The sequence below is a fragment of the Saccopteryx leptura genome, chromosome 1 (genome assembly GCF_036850995.1).
Source record: "Saccopteryx leptura isolate mSacLep1 chromosome 1, mSacLep1_pri_phased_curated, whole genome shotgun sequence".
Lineage (NCBI taxonomy): Eukaryota > Metazoa > Chordata > Mammalia > Chiroptera > Emballonuridae > Saccopteryx > Saccopteryx leptura.
The window spans coordinates 284,137,854-284,160,189 of NC_089503.1; the positions used below are offsets into that span (position 1 = coordinate 284,137,854).

Sequence of the window (22,336 nt, forward strand, 5' to 3'; positions counted from 1 at the left end):
AATAATTGCTTAAGGTAGTGGGAAAGTACAGATTTAATAAAAAATAAAATTGTATCATGTCATTTACAAATGCGTCTATTGATGCCTTTTACTTGATAACTGAACCTACCAACAAACATTTCCTAGGCACTTACTATATGTTAGCCTGTGTGTCCATGAATTAGGCAAGCTAGGTCTGGAGAACGCAATTATGTGACTTTGAAATAAGGAAGATTACATTTTTTTTTAATTAATATCAGCACATAAAAAAATAAATGAAGCTTACAAGCTTTTCTTTTCTACCTCAGGAGCTCAAGCAAAAAAAGCACTTTAATATTTTTATTAATTTTAGAGAGAGAGGAAGGGAGAGAGAGCGAGAAACATCAATTTGTTGTTCTACTTATTTATGCTTTCATTGGTTGATACTTGTGTGTGCCCTGATCAGGGATCAAACCCACAACCTTGGTTACTAAGATGATGCTCTAACCAACTGAGCTATCCAGACAGGGCAATGCTTTATGATTAAATATATAGGCTTACTCTTTTCTTTCAAATGGTATGCATATACCAAACTCATCATCAATAGTTCCTGCTCTGCCTGCTCTGGTGGTACAGTGGATAGAGCATCGGACTGGGATGCGGAGGACCCAGGTTCGAGACCCTGAGGTCACCAGCTTGAGCGCAGGCTCATCTGGTTTGAGCAAAAGCTCACCAGCTTGGACCCAAGGTTGCTGGCTTGAGCAAGGGGTTACTCAGTCTGCTGAAGGCCCACGGTCAAGGCACATATGAGAAAGCAATCAATGAACAACTAAGGTGTCACAACGCGCAATGAAAAACTAATGATTGATGCTTCTCATTTCTCCGTTCCTGTCTGTCTGTCCCTGTCTATCCCTCTCCTCTGACTGTCTCTCTGTCTCTGAAAAAAAAAAAAAGTTCCTGCTCTGCTGGGAGGCCAGAAAATAGAACCTCTTTTCCACAGAGCTCTTTATTTTAACTCAACAAAGGATGAGAAGGGCGAGAGTGTATGGGGGTAAACTTTCTGAAATTTTTTGCTTGAGGGTCTGTATTTAAATCTACTCTCTGAATAAGATGTCAAAGTAATTAGTTTTTACCTAATAAGTGCTGTAATTTTCAGGGCTAGTTTAAGAAACTGCAAAATAAGGCCCTGGCCAGTGCCTCAGTGGATAGAATGTCAGCCCAGCGTATGGATGCCTTGGGTTCAATTCTCAGCCAGGGAACACAAGAGAAGCTGCCATCTGCTTCTCCCCTCTTCCCTCTCTCCTTTCTCTTCTTCTTCTCCTCCCACAGCCAGTGACTTGATTGGTTTAAGCATTGGTCTCAGGCACTGAGGATAGCTTCTTTTGAAGTGCATCAGCCTCAAGTACTAAAAATAACTCAGCACTTGAGCAACATCCCAAATGGGGTTGCTGGGTAGATCCCAGTCAGGGCACAGGTGGGAGTCTGCCTCACTATCTCTCCTCCTCTCACCTAAAAAGAAAGAAACTGCAAATAAATTTACATTTTTAAATCCTTGAACTCTTAACCTAACACATGTCTGTAAGTTCTGCTTTCCCCAGTGATGAACTTTCAATTGCAGCACAAGTTTTTATAAATTAAAATGCTTTTCCTATAAAAAGCAAATCTTATTTAAAAAAAAAAAAAAGCTGAAACACAGCAGGAGTTTGGATGTGCCATCTGGATCGATATCCCTTGAGTACACAAAGATCTGCAGCCTAAGACAAGGACTTGGTGTGACTTGTAATAGTCTTTAGAAATATAAAGCTACAATGTCATTTAATCTATTATTTGATTCATATTTAAATTTTTTAATTCTTTTTTATCTTAGATGTTAACTTGCCATTAATCACAGCATCTTTTTAGGGTTTGGTTTCCTTTACTCATAGCAAGTTTCCTAATATTTTTTCCCCAGTATTTTTTTTAATGGCTTCCCTTAAATTTTCTTTTACTTCTCTGCTTCATCTCATTGTTTTTGTATTATTTTGATCTTATTGGGTTGAATTTCAAATAGTTCCTCCACTGGTTCCTAGTGAGTTGGGTTTTTTTTTTATTATATTATCATTATTTCCTGCATATAACAAAATCCCAGCCAAGTTCCAAACTCATTTTGCATTCTTTCAAAGTCTGCTGTTCTCAGGTCCTATATTTTTGTGTTAGCACCCTTCCTACAGATCTTCATCAGCAATTCAAACCAGACAACATTATGATTGCATCTTTAGTGTTTTTCTACTCCAACTTTATTTATCAGGCCCGCATTATTTCCAAAGATAAGGTCTAGAATAACTTCAGAGTGGAGCTTGGTAACTGCTGCGTGTGTGCCAACAGCCCACCATTGCCGAAAGATAAAGTCCCTTTTCTATACGTTGGCATTACTCTCAATGTATGCATTTGCCAGGCTGAAATCCCGCAGCTGGAGACTGATCTGCTTTTAGATTTCTCTTTTCTATAAACATGTTTCCCTTTCTATCTCACTTCTTATCACCTTGTTCTTGCATAGTTCAATGAAAAAAATATGGTTCTCCTTTCTCCTCCTTGATTATAGTCCTTTCAAATTGTTCATTCCTGCCTCACCTCCTCCTTTATTTGTGTCTCTCTCACCACATATCCACTAATGGAAATGGAAGATCCATTTTTCTTTGACTGAAAGCCAAAGCAGAATGTTTTCCTTGGTACCTCCATAACTACTTAAAAATTCTCACAGGCCCTGGTCAGTTAGTTGGCTCAGTGGTACAGTATCCGCCCGGCGTGTGGAAGTCCAAAGGTTCGATTTCCAGTCAGGGCACACAGAAGAAGAGCCCATCTGATTCTCCACCCCTCCCCCTCTCCTGTCTATCTCTCTCTTCCCCTCCCGCAGCCGAGGCTCCATTAGAGCAAAGTTGGCCTGGCCTCTGAGGATGGCTCCATGGCCTCTGCCTCAGGCTCTAGAATGGCTCTGATCACAGTGAAGCAATGCCCCAGAGGGGCAGAGCATTGCCCCTGGTGGGCATGCCAGGTGGATCCCAGTCTGGCACATGTGGAAGTCTGTCTCTCTGCCTCCCCAGCTTCTCACTTTGGAAAAATACAAAAATAAATAAATAAAAAATCCTCACAAACCTTTAATATCCCATACCACTTCTTGGATTGCCTAAACAATGCTGGGGATATATAATCTCCTTGTAGAGCTTTGCTCTCAAAATAACATGTCCAAACTCTGCAAAGTGGCATATCTGGAAAGATGAACCTAGATCTTCATATTTCACTTCTCACTTTTCTTTATATCGCTATCATTCTTTCTCATTCATTCATTTGTATAGTCTAAAGTATTTTCTTGGGCTCGCTGAAATGCCACATACATAATAACCACAGGGACTACAGGTAAGTAGGATTTATTCCTTGGTCTCAGGGAGATTCACAGTTATGCAAAAGATCTAAGAGGTAGAACCATCAGTGATAACCCTATGTGACAAATGCTGCTGGTATTTACAACTGTGCTAGGAGCAGGGCAGTATGACAGTGTTAATTAATTCCACCTTTAGAGGGCCGTGGAGAAAAGTGACAGAGTATGGAATTTAAGTTTTTCAAAACAGCTAAGGGGAGTGGAAAAGGTTATAACAGATGGAGAAAATAGTATATAATAAAAGAAGTACCTGGAATATTTCCAAATATCAATAATGACCAATACGTAATAGAAGCAAAAACATTCTTTGAACTGATGTTCTTATTTTATCATAAGAGAGCACCTACCTCACAGAGTTGTTATGAAGAGTCAACATAAATACACACAAATCCCTTTAGTTCCTAGCATGTGGTAAATGCTCAAAATACGTTAGCTGTTATTATTTTATTATAGATGACATCCCATGTACTTCATCTTCTTTTCTTTTTTCCCCATGGTTCATAGCTTGGTTTTGAATCACTGTGGCTGATGAGTAAGTAATCTGCAGCCAAATGACATTTTATTTGGATATATATCTAAAGAGATGAGGTAGCTGCTATAGCTTCCAGTGTAAAAGGATTAGGAGAAATAGCAAATAAACAAACATAGCTGAGAAGTATACCATAAAAAATACTAGCAGGACCACACCTAATTGTTACTCCCAATGAATCTGACTCTGTTTTACACCTTTCTTTTTTTTAAACAGAGTCAAGACTTAACAAAACAATTTCACATCTAAGATTCTACCAATATAGTATGCTTTGGTATAAGTTCAGAATAAAACCAGCTCAATATCTTTTATTTTCTAAAGCTACAGCAAATGGTTTTGAAAATTGATGTTCTGAATAATGCCTTGTAATAGTCTGTGGGATAAAGATTCAATTATGTTCCTTATTGAGGTGGGATGGGGTAGGAAAGTATACTAACTTGCAAAGTCTTTATTTATAGTTTATAATGCAGTCATACATATTACTTTATTTGAATTGATGACCAGGTAAATTTATTTACTCAAGGTCACTAAATGGGAAAGATAAAACAAGAGTGCTGGTCTTCTTACTCCAATGATTATGCTTCTTCTCCTAAGACATTTTAAAGATTCCCAAAGATGCCTGACCAGGCGCTGGTACAGTGGATAGAGCACTGGACTGGGACCCAGAGGACCCAGGTTCAAAACGTCAAGATCACTGGCTTGAGCACAGGCCCACCCCATTTGAGCACGGGCTCACCAGCTTGAGTGAGGGGTTGCTGGCTTGAGCATGGGATCATAGACATGACCCCATGGCATGGTCGCTGCCTTGAGCCCAAAGGTTGCTGGCTTGAAGTCCAAGGCCACTGGCTTGAGCCCAAGGTCACTGGCTTGAGCAAGGGGTCACTCGATCTACTGTAGCCCCCCAGTCTAGGCACATATGAGAAAGCAATCAATGAACAACTAAGGGACCACAATGAAGAGTTGATGCTTCTCATCTCTCTCTCCCTTCCTGTCTGTCCCTATCTGTCCCTCTCTTTGTCTCTATCTCTCTGTCTCTGTTACAAAAAAAAAAAAAAATTCCCAACAGAAATTAAACCAAAAGTAGGCTACTAATCATTTAGTTAATCAAAATTAGCATGGTTAACTAAGTCTTTATACTTAAATGATGTATACCAGACTAAAATAATTATATATTTCTACCTTTCTATTTCTAGAGAGAATTATTTTTGCAATAATCTAAATGGCTATCAAAATTATAAAATAAATTATTAATGTAAATGATAAATTCCTTTTCTTTCAAGATTTTGAGCTAAATTAACAGGAAAACAAAAGCAATGAAGAATTCCAGACATGGTAGAGCATGTTTTACCTTTGTGCTATAAATAACCTTACAACTGAACTAAATATATAAGAGCAACTATTTTTAGGCACTGAAAAATTGGCAGCATAAGCTACATTCCAAAATAATCCAGCTATACATTAGCAGATAAGGTTCAGGATGTAAAGGAAAATCAGCTGTTATAAGTGGTTCAGGACATAAAGGAAAATATAATCTCAGTAAGTGAAAAATGGGAGAGCTTGCCTGACCAGGCAGTGGTGCAGTGGATGGAGCGTCGGACTGGGATGCGGAGGACCCAGGTTCGAGACTCCGAGGTCGCCAGCTTGAGTGCGGGCTCATCTGGCTTGAGCAAAGCTCACCAGCTTGGACCCAAGGTCGCTGGCTCCAGCAAGGGGTTCCTCAGTCTGCTGAAGGCCCACGGTCAAGGCACATATGAGAGAGCAATCAATGAACAACTAAGGTGTTGCAATTAAAAACTGAAGATTGATGCTTCTCATCTCTCTCCATTCCTGTTTGTCTGTCCCTATCTGTCCCTCTCTCTGATTCTCTCTGTCCCTGTAAATAAATACATAAATAAATAAAAATGGGAGAGCTCAGCAGAGAAATGGAAATTATATAAATAATCAAACAGAAATTCTAAAACTAAAAAACATACAATCGCATCTACTAAACTTAATGGGCTTAAAATTTGAGATGGGAAATGAATGTCAATGAACTTAAAGATCCATGTAAATTAGCCAATGGGAAAAACAAAGGGGCAAAAAGATTAAAAATAAACAGGACCTCAGTAACCTGTGGAACAATAGCTAACCTTAATGCACTTGGGGTCCTAGAAGGAAAAGAGAGATAGAATGGGGTAAAAAATATATTTGAAAAATAATTTTTAAAAATTCCTTAATTCAGGTTTGATTTGCCAGTCAGGGCACATACGGGAGCAGCTCTCTCTCTCCCTGCCTCTCTCAAAAAATGAAAGTAAAAAATAAAAAGAAGTCCTAAATTGGATATAAAACATCAATCTACAGACCCAAGAAGCCCAACAAACTACAAGTAGAACAAATACAAAGAAAACCATACTTAGGCACTTCATGATCAAATTAGTGAAAAACAAAGATAAAGAGAAAATACTGATTGACCGTAGTCAGAGTAAAATATTACTTACAAGAAAAAACAAACAAAACAACAAAATACTACCACCACCAACAAAAAGCCAAGAAGGAATAGAATTCCAAGAAATGGAATAAAAGTGCTGAAATAAAATAAAACAGTCAATCCAGAACTCTTTTTTTTTTTTTTTTTTGTATTTTTCTGAAGCTGGAAATGGGGAGAGACAGACAGACTCCCGCATGCGCCCGACCGGGATCCACCCGGCACGCCCACCAGGGGCGATGCTCTGCCCACCAGGGGGCGATGTTCTGCCCCTCCGGGGCGTCGCTCTGCCGTGACCAGAGCCACTCTAGCGTCTGGGGCAGAGGCCAAGGAGCCATCCCCAGCACCCGGGCCATCTTTGCTCCAATGGAGCCTTGGCTGCGGGAGGGGAAGAGAGAGAGAGGAAGGAGGAGGGGGGGTGTGGAGAAGCAAATGGGCGCTTCTCCTATGTGCCCTGGCCAGGAATCAAACCCGGGTCCCCCGCACGCCAGGCCGACGCTCTACCGCTGAGCCAACTGGCCAGGGAAATCCAGAACTCTTTATACAGCAAACTATCCTTGAGACATGAGGGTGAAATAAACACATTTTTGAATGAACAAACCCTGCAAGAATTAATCACCAGCAGACTCACCGGAAGTAATAAAGATGGAAATGACATAGGTGTGGGAAAATATTAAAGACTAGCTTCACTAAGCTTTTTCTTTTAATTTCCTTAAAACACAAAGATTGTTAAAACAAAAATCACATCGTATGGAGGAGTTGATAACATAGGTGGAAGAAAAACATGAAACTGATCCAAAGGACTAGGAGGGTGTAAAGGAAAGTGTAAAATAGAACAATGTTCATTTTAGGTAGCCAGTGATAAGTTATGATTGCATTGTCTAATAGCTAGAGCAATCCCTAAAAAAATTAAAGCAGTTGCATATAAAAAAAACAATAGAAAAGAATAAAATGCCCTGGCCGGTTGGCTCAGCGGTAGAGCATCGGCCTGGGGTGCGGGGGACCCGGGTTCGATTCCCGGCCAGGGCACATAGGAGAAGCGCCCATTTGCTTCTCCACCCCCACCCCCTCCTTCCTTTCTGTCTCTCTCTTCCCCTCCCGCAGCCAAGGCTCCATTGGAGCAAAGATGGCCCGGGAGCTGGGGATGGCTCCTTGGCCTCTGCCCCAGGCGCTAGAGTGGCTCTGGTCATGGCAGAGCGTCACCCCCCCGGTGGGCAGAGCTTCGCCCCGGTGGGCATGCCGGGTGGATCCCGGTCGGGCGCATGCGGGAGTCTGTCTGACTGTCTCTCCCCATTTCCAGCTTCAGAAAAATACAAAAAAAAAATAATAATAATAAAAAATAAAATACTATAAATTATTTAATAAACCCTAAGGTGGCAGGAAAAATGGAACAAAAACCAGGTCACAAGAGGAAATAAATTTCAAGATGACAGAAATAATTCCTACCATATCAATAATATGTCAAATATAAAATGGATAAAGCATTTCAATTAAAAAGTAAATATTACACAATAGATTAAAAGAAGACTGCTTAAAAAATAAACTTTAAATATATAGCCATAGCTGAGTTGGAAATAAAAGGATGGAAAAAAGATATACTATTCAAACAAAAAGCACAAGCAAGTTGGTATGACTAGGTTAATATCAGACAAAGTAGACCTTCAGACAAGGACTGTACCAGAAATAAAGAAGGACACATCATAGTGATGAATGTGCTAATTCACATTTTTAAAAGTACATATACTGTACCTAAAAAGAGTTCCAAAATACATTTAGAAAAGTGTATTTGTATACTCCCAATTGACAAGGAAAAGTAAACAAATCCACAGTCATATTTGTAGATTTTAACACCTCTCACAGTAATGAATAGAACAAGTACACCAAAACAAAATAAAAAGCAGATTTAAAAAATGCTATCAACCAACTTGACCTAGTTGACAGAATTTTAATATCTGCAAAAACACAAATCTTTTCAAGTGCCCTTTAAGCATATACCTAAATATATCTTCAAATGGGCTATTTATAAGTCTCATTGTTTACAAGACAAAAGATTCCTACAATAGATATTCTCTGAACATAACAATTTAAAAATTTAAGCCAACAATCAGATATCCAGAAAATATTATAAATAACATTTTAACATTCTAACTAATAAGAGAAATCCACAGGAAATTAGGAAATATTTTTAGCTAAGAATTTTTTTAATGAAGAAAAAAAGGCTATTTGAAAAGATTAATACAATCAGCAGACCCCTAGCAAGACTGTTTTTCTACCAAAAATAATAATAATAATAACATTAATGACCACTATGAGGAATAAAAAAAGGAGATATAACTACAGACCCTATAGACATCAAACTAATAAAATAATATTACAAACAACTTCATACCAATAAACTTATCAACTCAGTATTATCTGGACAACAGAATACTTCTAAGCAAATTCATACACAGAACAACATAGATTTCATAGCTATTATCTTTGTGGTGGGGGGACAGGGTGTTAAGCACAAAACCTCATGGAATTCTAAACTAGCAAAGCTAATCTGTGATGGGTGACAAAATCAAATCAGTAGTTGCACGTGAGGCAGAAGGTGAGACAGGTGGAATTCACTGGAAGGGCACACATATGATATGTCTGGGATGATGGAATATAGACATAGTCAGAACTCATCACATTGTACACTTTGCACACCTAAACTTTATTGAATAAAAATTTACTTCAATGAAACTGATTTTTAAGACAAAATTTAAAAATACCACAAAATAGGAAGCAATGTAAATTTTGTTCAAAATTTCAAAAACACTCCATTTCTATTATATACTTTCTTAACAGAATAGCAAGAATAAACTGTGGGCCAGGAGATGTGTTAGATGCTTTCACATATGATACCTCACAAAGATTGTGTCTTTAATTCATGAGGAGATCTAGCACAATGCCTTGGGAGGCAGAAGAAGCAATAAAGCTGGAGCCAGAAGACCTGGGTTTATATAATGACTATATGTGATCTCTTAGTTTTGTGACCTTAGGCAGTTCACTTAATTTTAAATTTCATCAACTACAGGTCTGACATGAAGATTAAGCAATATTCTTTTTGGGCCTGATCTGTGGTGGCGCAGTGGATAAAGTGTGGACCCGAAACGCTGAAGTTGCTGGTTTGAAACCCTGCACTTGCCTGGTCAAGGCACATGTGAGAGTCGATGCTTCCTGCTCCTCCCCCACTTTCTCTCTCTCTCCTCTTTAAAATGAATAAATAAAAAAATTTTTTTTAAAGAAATATTATTTTTAGCCCTGGCCAGTTGGCACAGTGGATAGAGCGTCTGCCTGGCGTATGGACATCCTAGGTTTGATTTCCGGTCAGGGCACACAGGAGAAGCAATCATCTGCTTCTCCCTCTCCCTCTTTCCTTTCTCTCCCTCTGCCCCTCCCGCAGCAGGTGACACAATTAGTTCAAGCATCAGCCAGGTACTGATGATATAGCTCAGTTGGTCCAAGCACGTCAGACTCAGGAGTTAAAAATAGCTCAGTTGATTCAGTATCGGCCCCAGAAGGAGGTTGCTGGGTGGATCCCCGTTGGGGCGCATACAAAAGTCTGTCTCACTATTCCCCCTCCTCTCACTTAAAAAAAAAAGAAATATTATTTTAAAGTAGACATTGATGACTGACTTGGGGTGGTGAACACACAATACATTGTACAGATGATGCATTGTGGAATTGTGCACCTGAAACCTGTATAATTTTGTGGTTTTGTCAACCCAATAAATTCAATAAAAAGGAAAAAAAGGAAAGTAGACACTGATTAAATGAAGTAGATGAACAACAATATGGACAGGGATACAGTACACAGGAAGACACAGGGGAGAGCCTGTTTTGAGTCACATGTTTGTCTGTGGATAGGTAGAGTAGAAGGTAGAGTAGAGGTGTCTAAGCACAATGACTTAATACTATGTTTCTGTCATGAGCAGTAGGTACAGCAATTAGGATAGGGTTGACTGATGTTACAGAATGAATATACTTTCACTGTGACCTGAATGACAGCATTCAAGGCTAACAATCCCTTGTCCTGGATAGGGCCATAAAAAGAGAGGCCCCTCGTCCACTTAAGATTCCAAGGGGCTTTAGACAAGTTCCTGAGTTGCAGAGAGTCTTCTATTACTACAGATCTTTGAAGTGCCAACATGACCTATGACTATCCATTCCTTCTTATCCTTAGGTTTTCAGAGATTTTGCTCTAAATAAGACAACCAGAGCAGAGAGCTTCTGGATACAGCAGCAGTAACCAGAGCAATAGCATCATTAGTGCCTACTAGGCTGATCTCCAGGAGAGTTCTAGGTACCACTGTTAGGTCTGACAGAGTATTCTAAAAGTACATGAGTATAAACATCCAGAGGTTGACTACAATAGGGCCCAGTATAAGAACTGAGAAGTCTTGGATTTTCACCCAAATATGGAGCCACTAGTAGGGCACCTAGAAATTCAATACTCAGTCATAGTACACAGTGTGGTAACTTAGGGGCTGGAGGTTTCAACAGAATGCTACCGGGCACACAGTGGAGATGGCGAATCAAGTGGTGGAGGAGGGAGCAGTGCTGAGAAGAAGTGAGAAGAGTGACACCGGTGCAGAATCCAAAGAGGTTAAGTTGTTATTTGGGCAAAAGCTATTTCAAGGCAGGAGACAAAGCACAAAAACTCAAAAAGGTTGGATGGTGCCACGCACAGAAAGCTGCCAGTAATTTCACAGAGGTGGAGGCTGCGGTGCGAAGGGAGAAGGAGGAGACGGCAGAGGGCAGAGGCACGGCCGGGGCTTGGGTAAAACCATTTTTAAAAGCCAGCTGAAGGAATCTGCAGTTTGCCTTGAAGATGAAGGAAAGCCACTGAAGGATTTTAAGCAGGGAGCACCGCAATCAAATTAGCATTTTCTAGAGATCAGTCCGGCAACAGCGTGGAGGACAGACTGGCAGGGAACAAAAGCAGAGACAGGGAAACTAGTTAGGAGACTGTGGAGAGTCCCTGTGGGGAGTGACAGCGGCCCAACACAGCGGCATTCGGAATGGAGAGGAGACGTGTCCGATACAGTAAAGAGGTTGCACTCTCCAGTTTTGTTCACTGGTTTATGTGAAGGTGAGAAAAAGAGAGAGTCAAGCATGACTCCCAGATTTCAACCTGGATGAATAATAAAATAATAAATAAGTCAACCCACATTCAAAAGGATCAAAAAACAGCAGTGCGGCAATAAGTTCAAGAAGAAAGAATTAACACAAAAGCACCGGTTTCCTTAGTGCGAATATGCCATCACTAAGAAAAATCAAACACTTAAATTCACAGAGAGGAGTAAGTCAGAGTTAAAGAAATCCCTGTCTAACATGCTGATGAATGAATAATCAACAACACAGAAAGCAATTCACTAACAAGGGAGCCATCTACTGCCTTCCAAGGATAGTGCAGCAATAAAATGCCATCAAATAATGTGGCAGAAAGCCAAGCGTTTGAACATTTCACATTGTACATGGAGTCACAAAATATCTGACCCCTCCCTCCAAAAAATCCAAGTGGTTAGCACCTTTAGCTAATAGCCAAATGTTTTCACTTACTTGTTTCATCTGAAAACTTCAATTCAATATATACCATCATTTGAATATAATATGCTTACCTGCCATCATTGCTATCATACTGGCTTTATAGACATTAGTAAGAGATCCAAGTTCTCCCGTTGCTAAGATGGTTTTGAGATGAGCCTTCCCACAGGCCTTGCGAAACTGACGAATCTCATCATACAGGGCTGGGAAGGAAATAATTGAGGCAGTTACAAAGAAGGCAAGTGATAACATGACTGGCAGCCGTTTAGAGCTGGTAGAACCCATCTCAGATTTAGGAAACATAAAACATTTGTCACTTTCTAAAAATCACCCCAATTTAATATCGCCTAGAGCATTCTATTGCTGTTCACATCCTGTTACAAGGAATGCTTAGTTTGCTACCAAACAGTCTCCAAGCCCTGGCCCGAGGTCGAGAGCCACGAAGCTTTTAAAATATCATTATAGTGACATGCAAATTACAAATAATTTCTATCTATTCCAGATGATGGTTACGAACAAGAAGAAATTTACCTATCATGCATACAAGGGTATACTACTTTGCAAACTAAAGAAAAAAAATCCTCAGGTTCTTATTAATTCTTCCATTTGCACATAAATAAGTTCTCTTGTTGGAATATAAATCAGGCCTTTCCTGAGAGCTCTGCTAATGACAATAAAGACACAATACCTTGTCCCACTATCTGCCAGGGTGTACGTCTATACATCTGATTAAACAAGCTGCAAGTAGTATTGGATGTATGTGTGCAGAACCAGCTATAGAAGGAGTTATAAATGCAGCCTGGACTCTGTTAACCCCTGACCCTAGAACTACATCTGGCTTTCTCGGGCTCCATATAGCATACTGAAAGCAGCTTGATTATATACATATAAAACAATACACAACCAAAGAAAATCAAGGGGAAAACATTTCATATTCAAAGTAAAAGGATTTTAGTAAACAAAATCAGTATAATAAGTATAAAATTTTTGAAAAATTATTTTACAGTCTTTTGTCCTGACACCAGTGAATTCGGGCTCTCCTTCTGCATCAGGTTGGCCATATTCATTTCTTGAACTTATGCTATTGCAAATTGTCGGGACTAAAACCAGGGTGTTTTCTTTCTTCTGCATGTGTGTTTCCTAAGACACAGTTTCATAAGCACCACAGACTAAACTGAGCAGGAAAGAAACATTCATAATCAGGGTTAGGGTCAGGGTAAGCATTTTTTTCATAAAAAATGAGAGTACTGTAGGCCCTGGCCGGTTGGCTCAGCGGTAGAGCGTCGGCCTAGCGTGCGGAGGACCCGGGTTCGATTCCCGACCAGGGCACACAGGAGAAGCACCCATTTGCTTCTCCACCCCTCCGCCGCGCCTTACTCTCTGTCTCTCTCTTCCCCTCCAGCAGCCAAGGCTCCATTGGAGCAAAGATGGCCCGGGCGCTGGGGATGGCTCTGTGGCCTCTGCCTCAGGTGCTAGAGTGGCTCTGGTCGCAACATGGCGACGCCCAGGATGGGCAGAGCATCGCCCCCTGGTGGGCAGAGCATCGCCCCATGGTGGGCATGCCGGGTGGATCCCGGTCGGGCGCATGCGGGAGTCTGTCTGACTGTCTCTCCCTGTTTCCAGCTTCAGAAAAAAAAAAAAAAAAATGAGAGTACTGTAATTCCTTGAGTTCTGTAATTTATTCTCTTTTTAACTCAGAGACTGAATCTTGGATGGAATGATATTTCCTAAATTAGGAATCTATAAAGAGAAAGTTGTTCTCTAAGAAGTAGTGATAAGGAGGCCCTGGCCAGTTGGCACAGCGGTAGAGCATCAGCCTGGCATGTGGATGTCCTGGGTTCAATTCCCAGTCAGGACACACAGGAGAAGCAACAATCTGCTTTTCTCCCCCTCTCCCTCCCCTTCTCTCTCTCTCTCTCTCTCTCTCTCTCTCTCTCTCTTTTCTTTTCCCATCACTAAAGCTCAATTGGTTCCAGTGCATCAGCCCCAGCCTGGAGCTAAAAATAGTTCGGTTGCAAGCATGGCCCCAAATGAACAAAGCATCAGCCTCAGACAAGAGTTGCCAGGTGGATCCCAATAAAGGTGCATGCAGGAATCTGTCTCTCTATCTCTCCTTCTCTCACTTGGAAAAGAAGAAAAAAAGTACTTATAAGGAAATCTCTTAATCTAAAAATTTAAAAATGCTAATCCAGAGTTAATTTGTGATTTAATCAATGGCTTTTCTTCCACCATATAGTGTTGTCATCAAAAGTAAGCTGGAGAAGGCCCTGGCCGGTTGGCTCAGTGGTAGAGTGTCGGCCTGGCATGCAGGAGTCCCGGGTTTGATTCCTGGCCAGGGCACACAGGAGAAGCACCCATCTGCTTCTCCACCCCTCCCCCTCTCCTTCCTCTCTGTCTCTCTCTTCCCCTCCCGCAGCCAAGGCTCCACTGGAGCAAAGTTGGCCCGGGCGCTGAAGATGGCTCTGTGGCCTCTGTCTCGGGCACTAGAATGGCTCTGGTTGCAACAGAGTGATGCCCCAGATGGGCAGAGCATCGCCCCCTGGTGGGTGTGCCGGATGGATCCCAGTCGGGCGCATGCGGGAGTCTGTCTGACTGCCTCCCTGTTTCCAACTTCAGAAAAATACAAAAAAAAAAAAAAAAAGTAAGCCAGAGAATCAGGCAAACATGGATTTAAAACCCACCTCCACCACTTACTATGTAACCTTGGGAAAGTTATTTCTCTTAGCCTTCGCACCATCCTAAAAGTGTCAATAATAACATTTATTTTATAGGGTTATTATGAGGATTAAAAGAGAAGATATATATATATATATATATATATATATATATATATATATATATATATAAAGTACTCTGTACATTGCCTGGCTTATTATAAGCACTCAAAATGTATCATCGTTATTAAGTTCAGAATTCTAGTAAAATGAGTTTCCATTAAGTGCTATGTGATGGAAGTCAAATCTTATTTCCTGGCCTGATCTGACTCCTTGTACTGCACTGAAAATTTTTTTAATGGATTAGTGCTTACAAACAGTGAGCCATCAGATAAGGCCTGAAAATATTTTTAGTACAGCATTTGTTAAAGTGAACTTTGGCCTATACAACAAAATCTTAAAACACTGATTCCGATCATATTTATAGACAAAACTACCATCCTTTTTCTAAAGATCACTTCGAAATCCAGTGAATTTCTTCACTTACAGTTAGAATCAACCAGAAAACCCAGATGTCTTTCATGGCTCGATTATCAGCCACCTGGAAGTTAGGCTCTTTAATCCACGATCCAAACAGAATGAGCCAAAAAAGATCACTCAGAGCTTAACTGGATTTAGCAAATACACAACAACCAGTACCTTTTCAGTCTTTAACTGCCAACTCCAAAAAGTCACTTTACTGATCTATTTCAGGATATCAAGGGGGTTGAGTTTTTCTGAGCAAATATCTTAAAGTTCAATATGAAGAAAGTTGTTTCTTTCTGTTACCATTCCGCCCAGAGTATACCAGAACAATTAAAGAAAAAGAAAAGCCTATCAAATCTGGCCCTTTTAAAATATGGCATGGGCTCCATCGAGTAAATGCTTCAACCTGAGCCTTCAAATCTTACTGGGCAATACGAAGTTGAAAGTGGAGTTAGAGATTTTATTAGTACTGCACCACCAGCAGTGTTAGCAGACGCAACAGTTCAGCAGCCAGCAGCCAGCAGCATGGTACTGTCCTGGCCAGTGGCAGCAGCCCCAGCAGTGGCCCTGTGACCAACCTCTTCCCATGGCTCAGTCTGGCTCTATCCCCTTCCTCCCAGGCTTTCACGGTCTACTCGTTTTCCAAGCCTGGTTTTCCTGGCTTCCTACTGCTGCAGTGGCTTATGTATATCTTTCTAATAAATCCCTTTCAGTTTAACTTAATCAGAATTGGTTTTATTTGTTTTCAACTCATAAATCTATATAAAATATTTTCTGAGGAAGGATGGTAGAGCGGACAATAGTAGGTACCCTGACTGCCTACCTGTAAAACTAATTTGTTGTTTGATTTGGGCAAGTTTTTAAAACTTTGCCTCAGTTTCCTCATCTATGAAATGGGGATCATCTATAACTCATGGAGTTATTTCAAGCATCAAATAGGTTAGTACATATAAAGTGCTAAGGACAGTATTTGTCACATCGTTAACACTCGAGGAATGGCAGCTACTTGTCTGCCTATGCTGGTGGCGGTGGTGGTGCTGACACTCTACTGCTGAGTGCTTATTAGGGACAGCACAGAGGAACTGATAAAATCAGAGGACACTGATCGGCATATACAACCTCTCTGGGGCACTCGAACAGTAGTCTGGGGGAAGGAGGTTACTATATCACAGAGCCCAGGCTCCTTTGGAGCACACACTCCTAAAATAATAAGACACTTTGTGCTACGTACCAGATTTGTAAACTTGTAAGAATTATTCAATTTTTCTAAGCCTAATTACTTAGGGAGCTGCAGTTTGCTCGCCTATTTTTGTGAAGATTAAATAAAACAGTTTATATGACTAGAACAGCACCAGTCATAAAGTAAGAATTTAATCATTCAATACTACATAGTTTCCCATTATTTTCCTTATGTACGTCCAGGAGTTGAAAAATAACTGTAAAAAGCAAAACAAAGAAACATTGCTCTAATACTTATGGAAGCATAATTAGAACTTACTGACCTTACATATAAGAAAAATAAACCATCTCACTCCAACACAAGCCACTGAAGCCACGGGAAGCATTTTTAGAAGTGTTTATATAGCTTTGAGTACCTTGGCATCACAGTGATAGTCCCCCTGGAACTAGATAGATGATAAATGTAAATCAAATGACTTGGCTGAAATGTAACCCAGTAAATCTCAACTTGTAATGTCCTCTAACATACTCAACTGTCACTTTCTTCTTAATATAAACCAACAGAACAGTGGAAAACCTAATGGGTGGGTTTTCCCCTACATTAGCCAGAATAGACAGCAACAGGATGTGGATTTATATAATTGCTACCGAACTACACATGGGAAGGAGATTACAAGTGAAAGAATAAGTGCAAGCGATTCCCTTTCCAAAAAATTCTTCATGTGGAGAAATTATTCAAAAGAATAAAATATACCCTAAGTTTTCAAAGCATCTTCCTTTAAAAATTCTTAAACTGTTTCCTATGCATCATCTCACCAGTGAGGACTGGGAATTCTGGAAGACTCGGTGAGCGTAACCAGCCTGGGTACACGGTACACGGCCAGGAGACGGCCCACAGGAAGAAGAGATGTGAGGTACAAGGAAATCAATCAAATAAGTAAATACACTGAGAATAACAGGAGCAAGATTTCTTACTGACAAGAAAGAGGGACATAAATATAGAAAGCGAAAGGCGAAAATAAACCCTGTGATGTTGGCTTGTAATAAAAGTTGTCACTACAAACTCATGGGTTCTAGAAAAGATAGATAGAGAGAGGAAGGGAGGGACGGAGGGAGAGGGAGAGAGAAAGAGAGAGAGAGAGAGAGAGAGACGGACAGACAGACATAGATATATATTTTTTTATATGGGTGCATTGCGTATATGTGAACATTCATGTATTTCCTAGACTTGTCCACTGAGAAAGTCTAGAAATAATAAGACTCCTACATAATCTTCCACTGCATGGTCATACACAACTTATTCAATCATTTTTCTATTACTGGATATTTAAGGTTTCAGAATTTTTCGCTCTTATAAACAATACTTGAGTAGTCACCTTATTGTTAAATCTGTGCATACATCATGACCTGATTCCCTAGAGTCCTTATTAACTTTTCTGCTCACATACTCACACATAATCCATATTCATTGTTAAAATTTCAAACATTATAGAAACTAAAATTTCCCCATTAAAAAAAGAAAGAAAGAAAGAAAATACAATTTTTGCTCATACCAGAGAAATAATCATTTGGAAGGCTGTTATAAAAGATGACTGACAAATGAAAATGGAATTCAAACACCACGACTGCAAATTAGTGAGAATAATGTAAAATTTAACAAAACACATACGCCAGGGAAGTGGCTGGCATAGTGATGTCACATTAAAAACCTGATAATAAATGTTTTGGCTTATAATGAGGTTTTCAGGAATAGTGAAAGTGGGTGTACCAGACACTCAGGATATATTACATTATAGATGCTTAATCAATAGTGTCTCAACTAGGAGAAGGGGTTGTCTCCTGTCTGTCCCCCCTCATCCCTCCTACAACTGCCACACTGATGAGAAGAAAGGGAAGTCATAGCCTGACCTGCTCATGACCCCCAGCTGAAAAACAAGTGAGGACGGTGCGTTTGCTGACAGGAGTCAGAGAGCTTGGCCACAAGGAAAGGTCTACGAGCATGACAACACAGATCCGAGGAGCCCAGGGGGACACTCTGCACCTGTTTTAAAACAGCATCCACAACAGTGGAAACTGGCTCTGCCTTCTGCCTCCCTGTGTCAGCAGGAACTTGCATCTATAGCATTTTACTTTTCCCTATTTAAAACTATCTTGAGCCCTAGATGGGTAGCTCAGTTGGTTAGAGCGTCATCCTGACATGCCAAGGTGGAGGACTTGATCCCTGGACAGGGCACATAAGGAACAGCCAATGAATGCATAAATAAGTGGAACAACAAATAGATGTTTCTCTCTCTCTCTCTCTCTCAAAAAAAAACACAAAACATTAAAAAATACTTTTAATTTAAAGAAGTAATAAAATAAAATTATCTGGTTTCTCTCCAGCTTTCACCTTAAAGGAAAATATATACTTTTAATCTTCAGGCCGCTGTCTGTTAAGGTTTCTGAAAAAGCACCTCTGCAGACATAGAAAACTGTGTTAGCAAAGCTTTCATGGATAGAAATTACGACTTAAATAAGAGTCCAAGTGTTTAAAGACTGTATTTCCTATCTAAAAGTCACAAAGTAGATTTCCTTTTATAATTCATGCTAGTCAAAGGCACTTAAAAAAGAACTATTAATGAACATATCTAAGCAATTATTTTTTGAGTACCGGAAAGATGTTCAACACTGCACAAGAATGGCTTGAAAATTAACTCTTAAGATTATTATATGTACAATAAAACACTTAATATAACATTGTACAGCAACCTTTGAAACTAAAAAGTCACAAAATGTTCAAGAACAGTGTTCCTCCACCAAGACATCTAATTAATTTTGTATGAGTAACACTGAGATGAGCTAAAACACCAGGTAGTAAAATAACCTACAAGACATAAAACACACCTTTTCGTCAATAGTATCTGAAGGTTTGAAGAATCAGGGCATAAAAACAAAAACCATAAACATGTACAGATGCCATTAAATATCTCCAGAACTTTTCTGTCATAAACATCCCTAAGACTGCGAACACACAGAACACAGATGATGTGATTCTTCCCCCAAAAGTGTCTCTAGATGTAAAGATGGCTTTTCTCATGTGATATTATGATTAACAGCTCTATAAAATGAAGGAAAACATCAATTTTTCTCAAGGGATTTTTTTCTACCATCCCTCTTATGTTAAAAAAAAAAAAAAAGCAAATAAAAAAAATTGTTGCCCAGATTCAAGATTTTCAGGATCCACTTTCATAAGACACAACAATGGACACTGTAGCTTTGGCCCTAATATTTCACTCTCTCACTCTAAAACTGTTGATAGCCATGAGGCGTGTAACTCCACAAACCAAGTTTAGAAGAGCAACTCAGGGCTGCAGACTGAAGGGAAGTGAGAGGCACATGAGACTCTGGAGCTAGGAGACAAACAATAGTCCCAGTTGCTACGGTGAACATGCTATTCTGGAAAAACGTCACAGATGAAGTCACCTGAGGTCATGTCTGCTGGCGCTGCAGAGTTAAAGGGGTTTCTAAACACTAGTAAAGTCAGATGTAGGTCCTGAGCTCACGGAACTAGAAAACTGTTGAAAGAAGCAGAATCTGATAGGATTTTTGTCACTGGCAATGTAGTAGGTAAATGGATGCAGCAGAGAGAGGTCACAGAAAGGTAAAAAATGAACACTTCTGTACAGTTACAGAGCATGGAATGCAGTTAAATTTCAAAACCTGCTTAGTAAGATTTATGAGATGAAGAATCCCTTCTGCTGAATGCTTTCTTCAAACAACTGTTTAAGGATGCAACTTAGATGTCAACTTCAATATCATCATTAAAAAATACAGTATTACAAGCACTTACCATGGGAATAATACCCACAGACAATGAAAGCCAAATATAAAATCACAGGCCATTATACAGCTCTAAAGAGCTGCAAAAATCCCTATGACTTATCCCCCCATTGGTAGCTTATTTAAACACAGGCAGAGAGAAGTGAAGTGTTTGCCCCAAAATTATGTATAAATTAGCAAAATTACGAAGACTAAAACCAAAGCCCTTCGAGTTCCACTTCACTGACTCCATACGTGTGCTATATGATGGTTCCTTCCCTTGACAACGTCCTATCATCAGCAGGAGGGGGGGGGAAAGAAGAAAATGCCGCAGCCCGGAGGGAGGCATCTGGGCTAAGCAACAAGACGATCAATTTACACACATTACAGAATTTAATTGCTATTCTAACCCTGTGAGGTAGATGTCATTATTGCTACTTTACAGGAGGAACAGAAGGCACAAAGAAGTAACTTGCCCTAGAGAAAAGAGCTACTAATGGTAGTGCCAGGATTTCACCCAAGGTCTGTGTAATGCGGACTCTGCCCTCAACCCTTCCTGTCTCCCAGCACTACCCCGCCCCCTTCCTGCTCCAGAGTGTATGCTCCAGGTCAGTCTGGGTCTGACTGACTCCAGTGATGAGTCAGCCTACCTGCCTGGCTGACTGGGTGCCCCCGCATCACAGTCTAGCACAGCTCCTCTCTATCCCACCACAAGCTGCCATCTTCATCCCAAAGCACAGCCTTCCCAGGGAGAAGAGAGCTGCCTTTAGGAGAATAAATGCACTTTCTGGCTAAACTCACCAAAGTAACACTTTTTTCCTTAAGCCACCTGTTTATAGCTAACTGCACAGCCAGGCAAAATGAATACAAATACATGGAAAATATGATTGTACTAGGTAGTCAGTATGTACCTTCAACAATGCTTCAATCACCCTGCATCTAAAGTATGTGGAACCAAGAACTAGAAGTGAAAAAAAATGTACCAAGTTAGTGCTTATCCACGGAACTATGGGATGGTGCAGGCAGCAATGGCTTACGTATGTTTAGATGCTGATGGGAATGGGCAAGTGGTGAGAAGCTAAAGAGAGGAAGGCCACTGAGAAAGTGGAAGAAAATGAGGCCATGGCAGAACAGGGGGACTGGACTCGGAGGGAGAAAAGGAAGAGGCCTATTGATGTGAGGCTCTCAAGGGAGTCCTGTCTAATGCTTTCTATCTTCTCTAAGAATTAACAGGTAGGTCATTTGCTAACAGTAAAGGAACCTCAAGGTGGGCGGAAGAGTTAAAAGTTTGAGAAAGGTGGAGATTTTACGTCATCACCATGGAGAACCCAAGAGGGAGAATATGAGTCCCCTCCAGTTTCCTCTTTGAGTCCACACCCTAAACGATGGGTCCCTGGGACGATGAGAAGTGGCTAAGGTGCACTTTGAATGCCAGATTTTAAAAATGGGATTCCTTCTTTCTTTAACCAGTATCCTAGAAGCCTCAGCGCACAGAGAAAGACCTAGATTAGAATGTGTAATAGCCCAACAGACATTTCCATCAGCAAATTTTAAGAAATCAATTTTAGACTCATATTTTAATAAACAGCTAATATTAAAACATGACACTGAAAAACACAATATGTACTCAAATTGAGAAAATACGGTAAGACAAGATACTGCCGTGGAAAAAGTTCTAAGTCTTTACTGATTTCTGCTTAGAATTAAATTTTGAACATTAAATGTTCCTTTTTTATTTGTTTTGGGTCAAGAGGTTATTAACACCATAAAAAAGGGTTAATAGAAAAGTATGGTCTAGGACAAAGATGTGTTATTATTATTTTATTTTATTTTTTTAATGGAATGAGGTGACATCTTTTTTTTTTATTTTTTTATTTATTCATTTTTTTTAGAGAGGAGAGGAAGAGAGAGAGAGAGAGACAGAGAGGAGAGACAGAGAAAGAGAAGGGGGGAGGAGCTGGAAGCATCAACTCCCATATGTGCCTTGACCAGGCAAGCCCAGGGTTTCAAACCGGCAACCTCAGCATTTCCAGGTCGACGCTTTATCCACTGCGTCACCACAGGTCAGGCCAAAGATGTGTTATTATATTTTGCATGAATGCCTGCTAATGGGAAATTGACAGTTCTTAAACACAACTATGCTTAGTTCATTAAGGGACTGCCAATTACATCAAAACCCATCCTCTACTGTATTTGATTTTCCAATTAGTAATATTCTAAGGGCAAAAGCACAGGTT

General features: G+C 40.1%; 1 protein-coding gene and 1 non-coding gene across 2 annotated transcripts in view; one reads left to right on the forward strand and one right to left on the reverse strand.

Moving 5' to 3' along the window:
• Positions 1 to 22,336, reverse strand: part of DERA (deoxyribose-phosphate aldolase) — a 154,267-nt gene that overhangs the window by 42,513 nt on the left and 89,418 nt on the right. The window contains exon 6 of the mRNA XM_066355140.1: positions 12,018 to 12,146. Within this exon, the coding sequence (XP_066211237.1) occupies positions 12,018 to 12,146 (129 nt within the window). The remainder of the gene's footprint in view (positions 1 to 12,017; positions 12,147 to 22,336) is intronic.
• On the forward strand, positions 7,320 to 7,395 carry TRNAP-GGG (transfer RNA proline (anticodon GGG)). The gene has a single exon. It is a non-coding gene; the product is annotated as a tRNA-Pro (tRNA).